Below are 19,704 nucleotides of genomic sequence, written 5' to 3' on the forward strand. Positions count from 1 at the left end.
CACTGGATTGGGGGTGATATGCTATATGGAATTTCTGCCTGATCCCAAAAAGTGTTAAAACATTTTGCATGACTCTGCCAGTGAAGTGGGAACCTTGGTCTGACTCAATGCTGTGGAGGAGACCCCAGCATGTGAATATCTGTTGGGTCAAAATCTTAGCGGTGGCCTTTGCTGTGTTTGTCCGTGAGGGAAATGCTTCTCCCCATTTAGTAAAGGTGTTGATTACAACCAGCACGTACTTGAAACCATTTCTGCAAGGGGGAAGGGGGCCAATGTAGTCGAGTTCCAAATTTGTCCAAGGGCCATTCACAGGTCGGGTGTGACGCAAGTGTCCTTTCTTTGAGTAACGTTCCGGATTGTTCTGTGCACAGATAAGGCAATTCTCGACATAATAGGTTACATTGCTTTATAAATCGCGCCACCAACACAAAGGTCTTAAATGGGCAATGGTATTGTCTATCCCCTGATGTCCGTGTCCGTCATGAAATTGGTAAATGAGCTGGTTTCTGTCCTGGGTGGGATGTTGCCGTCTAAAACCTGTTTGAGGGTGTCTCCTGCTTTTTGGGCTTGGGATAGATCCTCAACATTGGTCTGGGAAACCTGGACTGCTTTCGGGTGGCTGCCAGAAGTGACCATGGCATGATCCTGCTTTGGCTAAGGCGTCTGCCTTTACATTACCGGGTGGGGACGAGCAATGATGGCTTCTTACTTTAATAATACAGTTTGTGCGATCTGAGGCTTTAACAACGGGGCAGAGGGTAGGGGTTTTCCATCGGCTGAAACAAAACCTCGAGATCCCCAGAGGGGCAGGAATTCTGTTAAGCTGTTGCACACATACAGGCTGTCCGAGTGTCTGTGTGCGGGGGTTGGAAAAGCGCGGGGTGCTGAATTACATAGGCTATGGCTGCGAGTTCTGCTGCTTGTGAACCTAGGTGGCTGGGCAATTTTAAAGAGATCTCTTCTAGTGGGCTTCCCTGTGCGTCTTCCACGTAAATTCCACAACCAGTAATCCTAACTCCATTTTCCATTGTGGAGGAACTGTCTACATACATTTTTAAAGCATTCCCTGTGGCTCGGGAATCCTGTGTCTTACTGCCTGCTCGTGGGTGTAGTGACTTTGGGATAAAGGGTCCTGTGTGGTGTTGGGCTGCTATGACCTGGCACTCATGTGGGGTCCCTGCATATTGGAAATTATCGGCCAGAAATGTGTGGGTCTTGGTGCGTTTTCCCGTAATGTCCCTGCCTTGTAACAGTAGTGTCCAGCGAGCTGCTCTGATTTGGCTGACTGAACCGTCCTTTAATCTACCGTCTTGTAATAGTTGTGTGGGGGTGTGCTCAGTCAAGATCGTGACTGGGTTGAGGCCTGTGATGTACGCAAAGTACTGTACAGCCCAAAAGACTGCAAGCAAGTGCCATTCGCAGGCTGAGAATCCTTGCTCTGCGGGGTTTAATACTCTTGAGGCATAGGCAATGGGTCCTAGGTGATCGTGTCGTTCTTGCACGAGCACTGGTGATGGGGTTCGGTCGGTAGTTGCTACTTCTATGGCATAGAGCAAGTCTGGGTCTGGAACTTGTAAAGCGGGGCTGTGTCTAGGGTGCATTTTAAATCATCAATGGCGTCTGTGTGCTGCGGAAGCCATTCCCATGGGGCGTTCTTTTTAAGGAGCTCTATGAGTGGGGCTGCTTTAGTGGCAAAACCATCTATATGATTTCTGCAATATCCTACCAAACCTAGGAATGACCGCAGTGCAGTGACATTTTGGGGCAGGGGTAATTCAACGATGGACTCGATCCGTTTTTGCTCAATTTCTCTCTTCCCATGGGTGACGATGGTTCCTAAATAAAGAACCTTTTCCTTTCAAATCTGGGCCTTTTTGGGGTTGACCTTGCATCCGATGGATTGCAATAGGCTTAGTAATTCCAATAAGAGCTCTACGTGTTCCTCTTTTGTGTCCGTTTACAGGAGCAGATTGTCTACATATTGTATGAGGCATTCGGGTTGGGAAAAGTCCGTTGGCCAATTGTCGGTGGAAAATGGAGGGGGAGTTATGGAATCCTTGTGGGAGGCATGTCCACGTGTACTGCTGCCCTTGAAACGTAAACATGAATTTATACTGGCAGGCCTTGTCTAACGGGATGGACCAAAAGCCATTGCTAATGTCCAGCACTGTGAAGTACTTTGCCTGTACTCCCTGTTTGAGCATTGTCTCTGGACTCGTGGCAACAGTGGGGGCTGCTAAAGGGGTTACCTTGTTAAGTTCTCAGTAGTCGATCGTGAGTCACCATGAACCATCAGGCTTTTTTACGTGCCAAATTGGGGCATTATTTGTGGACGCTACGGGTCGAATAACTCCTTGGTCTAACAAACTGTTAACTTTCTAAATCTCACCCTCTGCTTGCTGTGGGAAACCGTATTGCTTTTGCGGCTTTGGCTCGGAACCTGAAATCTTTACCGTACCTGGGACCTTCCCACAATCGTGTTTGTGTTGTGTGAACAAAGCTTTGTGTTTTATGAGGAGCTCTCTAATCGTCTGGTCTGAACTAATTGCTTGCAGATTTAACCAATAGTCCCCCACTGAGCAAATCCTGTTTTCATAATCCCCTACTGTGAGCGTAGCGGGAGCCCTAGCTGTTTTGGCCATTCGCCAAACAATTGTTTACTGGGTCAAGCAAAAGGTTATGGGAGCTCATAAAATCATTGCCTAAAATGTGCTCTGCTGTTTGGGGTAAGTCAACTGAAACGACGGGATGTCTGGTGCTAATGTTCCCTATCTGAATGGGTACGGGAGCAGTGATATATCCTTGCTGTATGTGGCCGGTGAATCCACTCCGGGTGATGGTGTCTGTGTTGGCCATTTGTCACGTTGAAACATGGTGGAGGAGTTCAAAGTGGTGCGGGATCCTCCTGTGTCCCAAAGGAAATCGACTGTATGTCCCCGGACTGTGCCTGTAACTACTGGTCTGCCTGATTTGTCCCAGCGTGTGTCACAGACCCAAGTTGGGGAGTCCGAACACTGTCAATCTGTGGAGTTAAACGCGAAGTCGTCTGAACGGGCGCTAACATTATGCATGGGCCTAACATTGTTCCTAGGTGGGGGGTTTGGTTGTTGGTACCGGTGCTGGTTCAGGGGGTTTTGTCAGCAATCGCGGGCGTAATGTCCCATGTGGCCACAATTGTAACAACCTCGTGGTGCCTGTGCTCTGGGGTGCTGTCCCTCATATGTACCCTCGTTTATCCATGCTGGGTCCTGGCTAGTCCTAACTAGGTGCATGTTTGCTTCTATCTCTTCCTGATCTGTCTGTCGGTGTAGGGTTTGTTCCCTTGCCCTGGAAAGTTGTTTCAATACCCAAACTTCATTGTGTGTGCGGTCGCGGGGTTGTAGTTTACACAAGCCTTTTGACCTGCGTCTGTGGCATGCGAGACTAAGGTGCGGGACCATTTAGTGGTGTCCTCATTTAGGTGTGCGCGGTTCAATTGTCTGCAGACTGCCATGAAATGAATCCATAGGCGACCAGCAAATGCGGTCGGATGCTCTCCCTTCTTTTCCCTGCAGTGATTTAAACCCTTGACTGGATCTCCTTTGTTATACCCGATGGCATCTAATGTGGCTGTTTTCATTTCCTGTAGGGTTCCTCCTGCTACATTTTGGGGTTTACTGCCTCTCTCTTGACTAGGCCATACATAACCTTTTGTTGGCGCACCTCCTCAAAGAAGCTGTGCGGGTCTGCGGTGGGCTGGAATGGACTAATTTTCGTGCAAGCTTCTCTTAATTAGTTATGGATAGTGGGGTGGTGTAAACAATATCAGGCTCATCCTGATCCGATGACTTGCGTTGTGGTAACTGGATTCATGGCGGTCGAATTGTGAGTAGGGGTGTGTGCTGCCTGTGCAGTCAGTGCTGCGGGTGCTTTCCTTTTTGGGGCGTGGGGGGGGCTCGATTTTGATTTCCCGTATCCTCTACGTATCTTTGGGCGCTTTCGTTTAACTCTTGCCAATCGGGAGCATCTTCCTCATCTAAATCCTGCCCGAAAGTGTACCTGAAGCCATTCTGTACAGTGTAGCGACTATAACTGTTCTATCTTCTGTCGGCATTTAGCATTGTCTACGATACTCTGCCTCTGTTCCTTAGTGGAGCGCTCTCAAAGCTGCTTTTAGATCTGCGCTTTTGCTAGTTAGCTGGGCGACTTGTTGTTCTGTTTCCTCTCTTACCAGGACTGCGCGCTGTGTTTCTTGGTAGGCTTTATCGTACTGGGTCTGGAAGCTACTAAGGTGAACTAGACAAGATTGATGTGCACGTTTTACATCGGTTATTTCCTTATCCTTAGCTGCTAACTGTTCCCGGAGATGCTCAATTATCTTCTCGCTTTCGTTACTGTTTTCCTCGCTCTTTTCTTCCTTCTCAATTAACTGCCTACGGAGTGTCTTCACGATCTCCTCTGTGCCTCCCAACGGTGCCAAACAAGACACTATTGCCATTGGCTTTCTGCCTTTCCCTACATGTTTCTTGTGGACCTCGCTTAGGTTCTCCCACCAAGTTTGTCCTATCTTTCCTGGACCTGACTCATTATTAGCGCAAAAATTTGACCAAACGGGCCATCCTTTCCCCTTTAAGTATTTCCTTAACTCTTCCTCCCATATGGGGCATTGCTCTGCTCTGTTGGTTGCTGTGACCTCGGGTTCTTGTGGATTCATCAATCTTTCCATTGCTTTAGTGGCCATCATTTCTCTTATCTCTTTCGCTACTTTTAATATCTATTTCTCTACTTTTAATTTGGGACAGGGGAATAAGGCGGCGATTTGAACAGCGGGTATGGCTTAAGCTATTTTCCGGCTCTCAATCTCTTGATAGTTGTACACAATTCTAACGGGTTTACCTTGCTCTTCGTGTTAGGTACGCATGCGGGTGAGTACACACTTCCGAAATTCGGTTATTTGACCAATATGGGACTTGCACTTGTGGTTCTTTCTCTTTCTCGCAATTGGATTCAAAGTTTGTAGGTTTTGTCGGAGTGACAAAGTCACTTCTAATCGAGTCCCGTCAGAGATCGCCAATAATGTTGCTCGTTTTGATCCTAACAGCGTCGCCAATACTGTTGCTAATATTAATAATAATGTTGGTGAACCACAAGCCTTCCCTTATATCGATCAAATGACCACACAACCAGTTAGTTAGTTCAAACGATGGTTTATTTACGCACATAAGAGTTATGTCGACATACAAACACAATATCTACTACAAGTTAAACTACACCTTTCAGCTACAATAACCTACACTTAACTTCATGGCGACCGGCACTGTGCAAATGGAGAAGGTCTTTATCTGGATTTCACTTGGCTGGTTCAAAGAAAGTGGCTCTGTCTCTGCTGGGCTTATCCGTCCGGTAGCGATCGTTGGTCTTGAACTTAGCTGGCTGTTCCTGCTGCAATTGGGTAGGCACAGGCCGAATCCAAGAGAGACAGAACACATGGCTGTGCTCTCTTTTATTCCCTCTGGGATTTTGCTCTCTCTGAGGCGGTCCTTAACCTTGGAACCAATAGTTTGCCAGGGCTTTGATCACTGTCTTCGATTTCGGCCAATAAAGGGGCGGGTGCCTTGGTGGCTGGGCAGGTCCTTAGCGGTCATTGACCTTGGCAGTTGTGCTTTCTGAGTAAGGGGAGTGGCGCCGATCCGTCAGTGGCTATACCGGTTGCTTGATTGGCGTTCTGCTGTCCTGGGAAAACGGGCTATTAAAATGCAAACCAGCGGGGGGGTTTCGATCAGGTCTGGTTACCTCTGTTTCAAATACACATAGGCTCTGTCTCTGTCTGAGTCTTGGGTTGGCTATAATTCCCATGGACCTTTGGAATCGAAGCCGGGTCCCTGGCGCTGTGAAGCAACAGTGCTAACCACTGTGCTACCGTGCCGCCCAGATTATTCAAGAATTTTGACATAACAGTGAAAATATCATGGCAAAGTGGACTCTCCGTGCTAATTTGTTGGATTAAGTGGAACTGACTGTATCCTTTTTTAAATCTGCGCACATTTTCTTAATGAGTAAAATAAATCTCACCGAGTTGGTTGGGAGTAGAATTTTGTAATTGTGAAATCGGATGGTTCAACAAAATACCAGTTTGATGTTTGAAAGTGCTGAATTATTTTGAAGCTTCCAATGTATTTAGTATTGAGTTCTGCAGTTTAAGAATGCATTTCAAAATATGAACAGTTTTCACTTATGCCTCTGTGAATGTTTTGCAGGCAACAAGAGAAATTTGTGGACTTGAGCTTTTCCACCATCTCCAGCACAGGCCCCAACGCTGCAATAATTCACTACAAGTAAAAATGAATGGATTGAACCGTCGGGGTGTTGCATTGGTGACATTAATGCTGATTGGTTAAAAATAAGGTTTGAGGAAGTTTGGGACTTGGGGGAGGCCTTTAGGTACACGCAGGTGCGGGACTTTGCAAGGCAGGTTTTCCCGACATTTCCAGTGACCACTCCCTCCTCCATGGTTGGAGGGAGGGGGGGTCATTTCGGTGATTTATGGGAAGATTTTGGAGGAGGATATGACGTCGCTGGAGGGGGTTAATTCCAAGTGGGAGGAGGAGCTGGGAGTGACATTGTTGGAGGGATTGTGGTGTGAGGTAGTGCGGAGGGTAAATGCCTCAACCTCCTGTGCGAGACTGAGGTTGATACAGTTAAATATGGTGCACAGAGTGCAGCCGACGAGGTTGAGGATGAGCCGGTTGTTTGAGGGGGGGTGGAGGTCACTTGTGAGCGGTGTGGGAGAGGTCCCACCAACCATGTAAACATGTTCTGGTCCTGCCCGAAGTTTTGGGCTTTTTTCAGCACCACGTTGGCGATCGTGCACTTGGATTTGGAGCCCGGTCCCCTGGGGGCCTTTGTTACGTTGTGGGACTTGCCGGAGTTGCAGGCGGGAGTGGGGGCAGGCGTTTTAGCCTCTGCCTCTCACTGATTGCTCGCAGGCGGATCCTGCTGGGGTGGAGGTCACCCTCTCCGCACGGTGCCTCAGCATGGCTTGAGGACCTGATGGAGTTCCTGTATTTGGAGAAGGTTAAGTTTATCTTGAGTGGGGCGATTGAGAGGTTCCACAAGAGGTGGGTTCTGTTTATTCTTCACTTTAAAAGTTGGTTACTGTCAGCTGCTAGGGGGAGGAGAGCGGGGGGGGTTACCCAATGTATAAAGATGAACAGCAATCAAAATTAAGATTCATTTTATAACCGTCCTGACTCTCGGGTATTAATGCCAATTATAATACTCTGGATCATTAAATTCAGGAGAATTAACCCAAATAAAGTTAGCATGCAGGTGCGGCAACTGGAATGTTGTCATTAATTACAAGGGGAATGGAATTTAAAGTTGTGATGTTTCGCTGCAGTTGTACAGGGCATTGATGAGACCACATTTAGAGTGCTATATACAGTTTTAATCTCCTTATTTAGGAAAGGAATGTGTTTGAAGCAGTTCAGAGAAGACTCCATTGACTGATACCTGGGATAGGGAGGGGTGGACGAGGGTGAGGGTGGGGGTTTATCTTGCAAGGAAGGTTGGACAGACTGGGCCTGTATCCATTGGGCTTCAGAAGATCGAGAAGTGATCTTGTTGTTAAAAGATACAAGGTCCTGAGGGGACTTGACTGGGTGGATGCGGAACAGATGCTTTCCCCTTCTGGGAGACGAGAATGAGGGGGACACAGTTTAAAAATAAGGGGCCTCCATTTAAGATGGAGATAAGAAGAAATCCTGAGGGTTGTGAATCTTTGAAACTATCTTCCCCAGACAGCAGTGGAGGCCGAGTCATCGGATATTTTTAAGGCAGAGGTAGCTGGACTTTTGACCAACAAAGAGGGTCAAGGTTATTGGGGGTAGGAGGGATTTGGAATTGAGACCACAATCGGATCAGCCATTATCTTATTGAATAGTGGAGCAGGCTCGAGGGGCAGAATGACCTGCTCCCGATTCTAACTCGTAGTTGAGGCTTTCTAGGGCCGTATGGCTCATTACCACGTAATATACTGCTTTTAGCAACACAACTATACACTGCACTTCCTAAGATGATATTGCATTTACAAGCAAATACTGAGCAGTAATTAGACTTGAGTAAGGTTATTAAAGGATATGGAATGAATTGGAAATTTTGATTCAGTTTAATGGTCTAATTGAATGCCAGAACAGGCTCGCAGGCTACGTGCATGACTCCTGTACCTCCTTGTGGGGGAAATCTGTATGCAATATAATAAATGCTTGAAGCTTATTTAAATTTCAGACTTCTTTTAATTTTTAGGCCCACCCCCCATACGAACAGAACTTTATCAATGAATGAAGTCTACCTTTTGGATTCTGGTGCCCAGTTCAGGTAAGATATTGTAGTACATTCTGAGAGATGCACTTTTTTATCAAGCAGAAATCGTCATGGGTGGGATCTGTGCGCAAGTGATTAGTTATTTCCGAGGGGAAAGGAGAGGCTTCTGTTTCTAGAGCCCCGTCTCATGTCATTGCATACCGCATTGCATCTCTCGGTGCTTCTCACAGATGACCTTTGCAATGCGCTAAGTAATTAAGTTCATTTATGCACAGCAGGATCCCACAAATATCAGTGAGGTGACTGGCCGTGTATCTGTTTTGGCGGAGGGGGCAAGGTTGAGCACTCACTGCTTTTCTTTTAAAAACTGCAGTGGGATTGTTAACATTCCCCTGCACAGGCAGGCCGTGCCTTGATCTCAAAAGTGACATTGATGATTGTGAATCGTTCCTTTATGATTGCATGAAAGTAATGTGGGTTGTGTGCTGAAGTCCTTGATATGTAGGCTCGAGCCTATAGATTTCATTTCAGTCATGGGTTCTTCCAATTGAAACTGAAGAAAAGGCGCTGGAAACTAAAGAAGCCTGGGAGAGCAGGTGGCCACTTTTATGACAGAGTGGAGAATTGCACTGTTCCACCCTGCCTTTTGGTGGCCTTCCTTCGTCCATATTGACAGCACGTCTGGCTCCTATCACTCGGTGGCATTGTAGACCTCGGAAAATGTTGATCTAAAATCCCACCATTGGGGTTGGGGAAGCAACTTTAACAGTTCATATTTATGCAAAGGCTCCCCATTGCTTATTGATTTTGGAGCTCCATATAACAGTTACATTCAGTGGAAAGAACCTAACCTGTTTGAATGGAAAACAGGAGAATTGCACGCTGATAACGTCAGTATGTAGATTCCACCGCAGGTAAAAACTTGCAGTAGTCCAACATAAGAAAATTATCAACTTTTAAGTATAATCTCCTTCGCTCTTTGAAAGAGAGTCAACCTTTGCATACAAGCTCTTTCTTGCTGTTGCCAATCTCCCATTCCTCTTCTGATCTGGCATATTGTGGTGGTGTTTTATTCTTCTGGACATTTAGCATGCAAGCTATTGTTTGGGGCTTTCCTGTTGTTTTTTTCCTGTGACAGAATTTATGATAAGGTCCCAGAATGGGTTCTTCATGAAAAGGAATAATGGCCAAAGGGGTTTCACTCCAATTGCATGATGACAAGCCATGAATGGGGTCTGAAGGTTTGGGAGTGCTTGTGCCTCTGAGACAGAAGGACATGGGTTTAAGCCCCACTCCAGAGACTTGCGATGTAATCCAGTCCTGTGAGAATGCTCTGAGCTGTCAGAGGTGTCGGGCGCAATCTTCTGAAAAGGGAATAAAGTCCTCGAGCGAGCGCGTTTAGCCGCGTGTTTCCCAGCTCTGCAGTACGGAGAAACACATGGCTATTCAACGTGACTCGCTTTAAATAAGGGGCCTAAATGGGGAACATGTGGCCGAGACCGCTCATAGTCCCATTTTTTTACAATGAGGAGCTCCGCTCGCCGGAACTCCCCAGGGCAGCGTGAGATCGGGATGCCAATTTTAAATGACGTCCTGATCTCTGAGGCCCCAAAAGAATTCCTGACCCCTCTCCTCCTGCCCACACCCCCCCCCCCCCCCCCCCCCCCAAGCCCAAACGCAACATGGACCGCCCACACCCCTCCAACACCCAATGCAGGCAGACCCGGCCCGATAGCGCGCAAGCAGAAAATGCCACCTTGGCAATGCCAACCTGTCACTCTGGAGGTGCCCCTGCCAACACCTGCTGGGCACTTTGTCAGTGCCAGGTTGGCACTCAGGTGGCACCAGCAGTGCCAGGGCACCACCTTGCCCAAAGGGCATGCAGCTGGGGGCCTCTGATCCCCTTGGAAACCCCCACGAGGGCCATTCCGTCAGTTCTCCATTTGTGGGGACCTGTACCATATGGCGCTTGCCTGAGGTCCCCGAGGTGAAGGGATTGAATTCCAAAGCCTTACGTACTTTGGGAATCTACAGCAACGCTCTAATATGCGGATTTGCTAAAATGTGATCCCACCCATCGTGGGCAGGATCCCCCTTGCATCGTCTCGCGAGATTGTGTTGAACCTCGCGAGGCGTTGTGAGCTGGGTAGATCCCGGGAGCGGGGTCTCCCGGCTTTCCCTTGCCAAGCTGTGCCGCGGCGAGCTGCTTTTCCGGAGCAGCGTGGTCGGAGGATCGCGCCCAAGTCTTTTGGGTGATAAGTTAAACTGAGGATCCATCTGCCTTCTTACGATGGATGCGATAGACGACATAGCACTATTTTGAAACAAAACAGGGGAATCCTCCCCAATATCCTGGTTCACATTTATTTTCACCCAAAAGCATTAAAACAGATATACTGGGTCATTTATCTCATTGCTATGTATGGGACCTTGTAACATACTTCCTACATTACAGGATTTCCTTGTAAGTTATCTAACATTATGGGATCTTGCAGCTTTCGTGCAGCCGTCTTTAATTGTAAATGCATGTGACACATTTGGTTCTTTGTTTAAGGATGTTTAAATTGACGGTTCTTCATATAAGTGTAAGATGCTGTTTGTGTTTCAACTAGGGATGGAACAACAGATGTCACACGGACAATGCACTTTGGCACCCCTACTGAGTACGAGAAGGTATGTCACCTTGTTTGTGAGCACCAATGTACCTTTGACTGGTTAATTGAGTTGCTAAAGGTGCCAGATGTCAGGAAAGGGTTGGGTTGCTTTTCTCTTGAAAAGGGAAGATTGAATTTTTCAGTGAAGTAGACACGAGGAGTATTTCCACTTGGGAAGAAGAGCATAGGATGGTCACCCAAAAAAATCAATGATGGAATTCCAAAGGAAATTCCTTACTCCGTGGTGAGAATGTGGAACTCGCTGCCAAAGGAAGCAGTTGAAGTGAATAGCATTTAAGGAAAAGGTAGATTAGCATTTGAGGAAGTAAGGAGGTGGCGGATATGCTGATAGTTAGATGAGGAAGGATGGGAGGAGGCTCAGGTTTAGCAGTAATGGCAGCATAGACTGGTTGAGCTGAACGATCTGTTTCTGTGCTGTACTCTCTATGCAACTTCACGTGATGTTATTCGGAACCTCAATTGAGTGATAGTGTTTCTGCCCCATGTTAAGGAGAGTTCCGAGTTAGCATTATACATTTTCTTGAGCCTGAGTAAGTAGCCTTTCATAGAATCTCTACAGTGCCGACAAAGGCCATTCAGCCCATTGAGTCTGAACTGACCCTCTGAAAGAACTCCCTACGAGGCCCACTCCCTCACCCTATACACATACCCCACAACCCCACCCAACTAGAACATTCCTGGACACTATGGGGCACGCTAGCATGGCCAATTGACCTAATCTGCACATCTTTGTGACTGTGGAAGGAAACCAGAACACCCGGAGGAAACCCACGTAGACACGGGGAGAAAGTGCAAACTCCACACAGACAGTCACCCAAGGTCGGACTTGAACCCGTGTCCCTGGCACTGTGAGGCAACAGTGCCAACCACTTTCTATGGAAGCATCAGATAGTAAGTTTCTTTATTTACATCAATAACATCTGGTTAATAAGTGACTCATTTGCATGTGTGGATCTCCACCAGCGAGTCAGTTGGTTTGTAAGGTTAGCAGAGGATTATCTGAGCTTGCACAGGTTTGCATCTGTAGTGGGCGGCTAGCGTAAGTGTAGGGGCTGTGATAGATTGCCACAAATATGTGTCCTGAATTGACCAATAGTGAAGATCGTCTAGTTTATCACCGTCTAAGTTAGGCAGCCTCTTCGAAATCATTCTTGGTCTCTGGTATTGATGGATTCCTCTGGAGCTTTTGCATGGTTTAGTTTTTGACCAGTTTTTGTGACTCTCAATGTCTTGAGAGGATTGGTGACCATCCTTGCCACAGTTTCATGAGAAAACAATATTCGGTCGATTCGGAGGATATTCTGTATCCCACATTTAATGTATTAAAATGTGATTATTTATTTAATAAACTCTCAGATCTTATACCAACTGCAAAATATGTTTGTGTTGAAATATATTTCATCTGTTTTTATTTGTGCTTTCTGTTCTCCTCAGGAGTGCTTCACTTATGTGCTGAAGGGGCATATCTGTTTGGGCTCAGCAATTTTCCCAAGTGGTACTAAAGGTAAGACAGCTTAGAATCATTTGGTAGTGCAGAACTTGAGTACAGCTGAAAAAAAGACAAACTATCAAAGCTTTCCATCTTGCGCCCAAATCCCCAATGGGAAGGCGTGAACAACAATTTGCACTGCATGAGAAGAGAATGCTGATTGGTTGGCAAGTGAACCCTGATTGGTGGAGGCAGTATCTAAACGTGTCCAGAGTTCACTTGCCAACCAATCAGCACCCTTTCTTTTTATTCTTTCATGGGATGTGGGCAAGGCCAGATTTGTTGCCCATCCCTAACAGCCCTTGAACTGAATGGCTTGCCAGGTCATTTCAGAGGGTACTAAAGAGTCAACCTGTGATCTGGAGTCACATAGAGGCCAGACTGGGGTTAGGATGGCAGATTTACTTCCCTAAAGGACATTAGTGAAGCAGATGGGTTCTGTTATCATGCTGTATGAATTGATGTTCTCCCACTACCATTGAAAAAGTCTTGCACGCTAACCTGATGAGCTCAAGAGGAGGAGAGGCTTAGATAATATGTCTGTCTTTTATCAATGGAAAAAAATCAATGCAATCGCAATGCTCCCCGCCCCCCCTCCCGGCTGTGGGAACAAGGTCCACATTGCCCTACCTGCCCACCCCTCCGGAACACTTGCAAGAGGGAGAGACCCCCCTCCCCTTTCTGGGACATCTGCAGTAGGGATAAAACCCCCCTTCCCCAGGGACAACTGCAATAGGGAGACCCTCAAACTAAAGGGACCCCCCATAGAGACCCCCTGACAAAAGGGGCTCCTACCTCCCAGAAAAGAGGCCCCAGCCTGGAAACTAGAGAGCAGTCCCGACAAGGGCAGTGAACAATTGGAGCTGTAACGCTCACCTGAAAACTCCACGTGTCCATTCCTCGCAGGAAAACACCTGTGCCCTGTGTTTCAACCTTGCAGATCCATTAGCTGCCCACACACACGCACGCGCTCACACGCTTAGTTAGAATAGTTTAGCAGGCAGCCAGTTTAGTGGGAGCGCATCACTGTACATTGAACATAGTCACTGTCAGAGGCTAAACTGAAAACACTGCTGAAAATGCCATCTTCCTGGGAAAGTGCGTTTGCAAGCACCATATTAGAAAATCGAATGTAGATCCTGGTGCCTATCAGCTTGTTCTGCACACGTTGGCATCCTTCCTGCATTACACCAACTGAATAGTTTCCAGGCTACGACTGGCTAAGCAGCTGATCAGGCAACTGCGGTGCTCACGAGCACTCATTCTATCCCCGGTTATCTGTATCCCCCAGCACTGCAGCCAGATCCAGTCACTCACACCAGCTCCCAGTCCTGGGCACTCCATTCTGAAGCACTTGGCCACCCTGCACTTGTTTTCAAAGCCCGATGAATTTTACAGCTTATTGAACCAGCAACTGGGCTGACACCGAGCTTTGAACATGGGTTGTGTCCCAAGGTGCCTCACAAATAGGCGTAAGGCAAATGCAGGCTGCAAGAGGGAGATTAGGAGGCTGGTGGAAAGCTTGGTTGGTGATGGGTGCTGAGGAGATGTAGACGTTGAGGGTGCTCCAAAATGTGGGTCTGAAATTCCGGCCAACATTGACCAGGGGCGGAGAGGGAGGAGGGAACTGCGCATAAGGCCAACCCGAGGAGAATTTGAGAAATAGGGTGGGGAAAGTTCATGGGGAAATTTACAGATGAGAGCGAACATTTTTTAAGTTTGGAGGCCGGGAGCCCTGTCGGAATCAACAGTCATCGAGTGAGACAGAAGATGCATGTAGCAGAACAATGGGAAAGTTGTAGTTTATGGAAAGTGGGACAAGAAAGAACTTTGGAATAGTCGTCCCTTAGAGTCATAGAATCCCCAGAGAAGGCCATTCAGCCCGTCGAATCTGCACCGACCCTCTGAAACAGCAGCCCAACCTTCACCCATTTCCCCCTCCCCATCCCCGCAACCCCAACCTTGAACCAATAAAGACACGTGTGAAGGTCTCTGTGGCAGAGGGACTGATGTGAGCAATGTTGTTGTACAGCCTGTTGCAAGTGATTTTGGTGATGGGGTATGAAGCTCAGCACAGGGTTAAACAGGGCACGACAATCATGGACAAGGTGATTCAAGCTGAGATAGTGGTGGGGGCCGGAAGCAGTGGTAAGGCCGTGTGACGGAGACTGAAGATCATGGCTTCACAAAACTTTAAAACTGACCAAGCGGTTCTGCCAACTCACTGGCTGACCGAGCTTAAGAATCAACAGACTTGAGCTGGCTGTACGCTGGACAGTGGGCTGTGAATGATGGGAGTGGGCTGTCGATGCAATGAAGCCGCAGTCAGCTGCAGTTTTGTAAACTGTTGCATTGGGGACAGTCTCCTTTGTGATCTCCTGATATTTAATCACATTTGCCAGTGCTGTAAAGGAGATAAATATATCTTATTTTCTGCCCTGAGAAATGCCCTATTTGCCAAATAGAGCGTCACAGATGTATGCAGGCCTGGTTCAAATCCTGAGGAACATCAATGGCTTTGTGATGAATTCCCGACAAGCCAGCAGTCCGCAGATCCTGTTCTCGAGGTTCCTTCGACACAGCGGTGAGGTTTAACATATAAAACACTTGGTATGTTCACTCCTGCTCTGCTCCTTCCTGCCAGGGCACCTCCTCGACTCTTTTGCAAGAGCCACCCTTTGGGATCATGGTTTGGATTACCTGCACGGAACAGGACACGGAGTGGGGTCTTTCCTAAATGTCCACGAAGGGCCTTGCAGCATTAGTTACAAATCTTTCACGGATGAGCCTCTTGAGACTGGAATGGTTCTGAGTGACGGTGAGTAAAGGTGACGTACGATGTTGGACTGCTCTGTTCCAGGTCAGTGGGCAGGAAGAAAAGATGGCCAAGTTCCAAGTGAGACAAGTCCACACAAAGGGCCTGACACTGGTGATCTGTAACCTGATCAGCACGTTCCTTGAAAACTGCTCCCTTTTGTAAATAAATACAGGTTTGGCTTGTCCAAAAATACCCCATTGATCATGTGCAATGGATAAAAATAATGCATTAACCATCCGTATGCGGTATACCTTGTACTGTGTCACTGAATATAAAAAAATAGAAAAGTCTTCAAGAAATTGTAGTAGTGGACTCCTGTCGGCAGATGGCAGTATATCATCATCTTTGAATCGTCTATTATCAAGAAGGTTCTCCCGACTTCTTCTGAGGCCTAAATCTCTTGTGTCACAAAGATTCCACAATGTTACACAAGTATATTTTCTGTGTAAAAAATTAGTTCAGTCATACAACTAAACATTTACTATTTTTGTTTCTCTCTTGCTCTCTCTCATTCAGTCTCTCTCTATACTCGAGCCAAAACCTGTGCAAACACCAAGAGACCCTGGCTCTGATTCATTCTCACTGGGAGACATTCCTTCATTGCCAAGACATCTCGACCACTGGCCTATCCTAATTCTGATTGATCTGATCTCACATCTTTTCTGCACACTCTCTGGTTATTTAAAAAACAATCTTTAATATTGTCACAAGTAGTCTTACATTAACACTGCAATGAAGTTACTGTGAAAAGCCCCCAGTCGCCACATTCCGGCGCCTGTTCGGGTACACAGAGGGAGAATTCAGAATGTCCAAATTACCTAACTGCACGTCTTTCGGGACTTGTGGGAGGAAACCGGAGCACCCGGAGGAAACCCACGCAGCCACGGGGAGAACGTGCAGACTCCACACAGACAATAACCCACGCCGGGAATCAAACCTGGGACCTGGGTGCTGAGAAGCAACAGTGCTAACCGCTAGTGCTTGCGAAGCCTAAAGGGACTGCAAACCTATGTATTAGTGCATTCATAAAGTACGATGGACATCTCGGGAGTGAAATTCCTCCTGTCAACAGATGTACGAAAAAGCCCGAGATTTTTAAAAATCTGAATTTCTCACGGAAGAATTTTGTTTCCTCTCTTCCCCTCCCGTGAACAAAGGGAAAGGAAACATTTTCGTCAGCAAAGCAGTAATATTTTTTGAGATGCGGAGTCAAACCCATCAGCAAATTCAGTACTTGACAGAAATGCCAGCAGTAGAGAGGAGAGTGAGTGCTTCTTCAATCTGGAGTTGATTAGTTCAGCATATTGACATTAATTATTTCATAGTGTCTTTTTTCTCCACCACTAAAGGATTCTAGTGCGATATATGCAGCATAAACTTTAAGCGCTGTAACATTTCTCATTAGTTTAATGTACGCAGCCACTCCTGCTGGCTATTTTAATGTTACACACATTTTTAATGTTGCAGTTGTGTGATCCAGTCAGATTCCAGGAAATTGCTGGGTGCTTGCTGCCCCTCAGTTGCCCATGTCTTAACACCACTGTTCATTTGTTTTGTGAGCTGTTAGCTGTTGACCAAACGTCTGTCACACTTTCCTACACAACAGCAGTTCGCTTAGGACAGCATGGTAGTACAAGTGGATAGCACTGTGGCTTCACAGCGCCAGGGTCCCAGGTTCGATTCCCCGCTGGGTCACTGTCTGTGCGGAGTCTGCACGTTCTCCCCGTGTCCGCGTGGGTTTCCTCCGGGTGCTCCGGTTTCCTCCCACAGTCCAAAGACGTGCAGGTTAAGTGGATTGGATAATTCTGTCCTCCCCTTCCACCCCACCAGTCTCTGCAATTAAAGGATCATCATAATTCTGCTCCATCCCCTCTTATACCGTATAAAATCTCTCGCATTTCTCCCTCTCTTTCGAGAAACGTTAACTCTGTTTCTCTCTCCAGATGCTGCCAGACCTGCTGCGTTTTCCCTGCATTTTCTGATTTTTGTTTCAGATTTCCAGCATTCACAGTATTTTGCTTTTATTATAGCAAAGCAACAGAGCCTGCATTGCACAAGTGTGGACAAATTCACAAACAGATTAAATAATTAGTCAACTGTACAATAACAACTTTCAGTTAATAACTGAATCTGTTAATAATTCTTATGACAAGCAAATACTCGTTGGAAGGCACAGTGAAAACTTACAAAGAGACGTTAAATATTGCTGTGCGCACAAACTGAAGGGTCATTTAAAGAGACACCTATTTTTTACTGTTGGGCATTTGGAGTTAGGAGGTCCTACCATGTAATATTCCCACAGTTAACACATGTAGGACTGAATCAGGATTCCGGCATCCGCAGTATTATGCGTTTTTATTAGACTGAATAAAGATTGGCTACAGTTCTATCCTTCCAATGGATATTCTGAAATAGTTACAAGAGGGGCTTTAGAGAAGCTCCGTGATTACTTTAATAAGTTGTTTAAATTCTCGATTGCTCTTTCTGTTTATCTCGAGCTTCTGTTTTCTATCTCTTTCTGTAACTGGGCCGGTTATCCAGGGCATTCTGCTTTGCAGCTTCTATCAGAGAGACCCTGGCTTGAAGGAGTCATGCGGTGGTACCAATCTTGCAAACTTCTCCTTCTCTAAGAGCTGGAGTAGAATTTTCTTCTCTGATTGATTAGCTCAGTGGGCTCGGCAGCTGGTTTGTGATACAGAACAAGGCCAACAGCGCGTGTTCAACTCCCCTACTGTGGAGCCACACAACAGATGAAGGTGCACAAAGGCACAGAATTCTGAATTCTCCCACCGTGCACCCGAACAGGCGCCAGAATGTGGCGACTAGGGGCTTTTCACAGTAACTTCATTGCAGTGTTATCATAGAATCATAGAATTTACAGTGCAGAAGGAGGCCATTCGGCCCATCGAGTCTGCACCGGCTCTTGGAAAGAGCACCCGACCCAAGGTCAACACCTCCACCCTATCCCCATAACCCAACCCAACACTAAGGGCAATTTTGGACGCTAAGGGCAATTTATCATGGCCAATCCACCTAACCTGCACATCTTTGGACTGTGGGAGGAAACCGGAGCACCCGGAGGAAACCCACGCACACACTGGGAGGATGTGCAGACTCCGCACAGACAGTAACCCAAGCTGGAATCGAACCTGGGACCCTGGAGCTGTGAAGCAATTGTGCTATCCACAATGCTACCGTGTTAATGTAAGCCTACTTGTGACAATAAAGATTATTTTTATTTATTTATTTATGCTTGATGCATTTTCAGTCCAGGGCCAGGTTAAGCTCTTGGAGGCTCAATTACAGAGTTTTGACATTCAGTGTCGATAATATATTCTACTTTATGACATTACACGATTTTGCAAATTCATAGTATGTTGCAAAAGCGGTGCATTAATGTACCAAAAACTTGGGAGAACATTGAAAACAAATGGTGAATTGTTAATGCACTAGTCATCATAAACAAGTCTCATCCCAGTTTTTTGCATTTCATTCCTTTCCCCAGCTAGACGCCACTGATTGCTTAATTATGTGAGCAATAATGATTAAAATTCATGTTACGGAAAGGAATCCTTTCAGGGGAAGGCGTGCTTTGAAAATACCATAATGTATATCTCAGTAAGACGTAAAAAAACCTGATTTGTTTCATTGTTATCAAAGCTAATAGTGAGAAAATGAGACAAAGCATTAAAAATGAATTAGCAATACTCCTTGCTCTTCATGCAGTAATAGCCATCTGACATAAGTAATGGATACAGTGTTTGATATCTGTAGGACATTAACTGATAAATCTCTCTTTATTTATAGAGCCTGGCTATTATGAAGACGGCAGTTTTGGAATACGGATTGAAAGCATTATGCTTGTAGTTCCTATACAAACCAAGGTAGATTATAAGCCACTATACTTCCTTCTCAATTCAAACCATTCAACTTTGCAAATGTGGACCTCAACTGGAATCCTTCTGGGTGTTACCCAAATCTGTTTAATCCACTTGGTTTAGGGCCTGCCTTCTTTAAAAGAAAAACTTGAAATTTGTTCAATTGCAGTCAAGTATGAAGCTGTTGGGGAAAGAGAGCATCTTGCTCTGTTGGCCGCGTGACTCTCATTAGGCAGTGCTTGTTCAGTCGCAGCTTGGGTTACATACAGGTCACCTCACACTGCTTCAAATCTCCATTTCCCACCGCTGCCATGAAATGAAATGAAATGAAAATCGCTTATTGTCACACGTAGGCTTCAATGAAGTTACTGTGAAAAGCCCCTAGTCGCCACATTCCGGCGCCTGTTCGGGGAGGCTGTTACGGGAATTGACCGTGCTGCTGGCCTGCCTTGGTCTGCTTTCAAAGCCAGCGACTTAGCCCCGTGCCTGGAGCATCTGTATGACTCCTGAGGTTGATGGCTTCCTTAATGCGAGAGTTATGGC

General features: G+C 46.5%; 1 protein-coding gene across 3 annotated transcripts in view; it reads left to right on the forward strand.

The window, feature by feature from the left end:
- Positions 1-19,704, forward strand: part of xpnpep1 (X-prolyl aminopeptidase (aminopeptidase P) 1, soluble) — a 95,062-nt gene that overhangs the window by 59,445 nt on the left and 15,913 nt on the right. For all 3 annotated transcript variants that reach the window (XM_072479543.1, XM_072479540.1, XM_072479544.1), the window contains exons 13-18: positions 6,237-6,314; positions 8,284-8,355; positions 10,914-10,974; positions 12,411-12,480; positions 15,110-15,283; positions 19,091-19,167. In XM_072479543.1, the coding sequence (XP_072335644.1) occupies positions 6,237-6,314; positions 8,284-8,355; positions 10,914-10,974; positions 12,411-12,480; positions 15,110-15,283; positions 19,091-19,167 (532 nt within the window). The remainder of the gene's footprint in view (positions 1-6,236; positions 6,315-8,283; positions 8,356-10,913; positions 10,975-12,410; positions 12,481-15,109; positions 15,284-19,090; positions 19,168-19,704) is intronic.

Source organism: Scyliorhinus torazame, chromosome 16 (assembly GCF_047496885.1).
Source record: "Scyliorhinus torazame isolate Kashiwa2021f chromosome 16, sScyTor2.1, whole genome shotgun sequence".
In the NCBI taxonomy this organism is placed as follows: domain Eukaryota; kingdom Metazoa; phylum Chordata; class Chondrichthyes; order Carcharhiniformes; family Scyliorhinidae; genus Scyliorhinus; species Scyliorhinus torazame.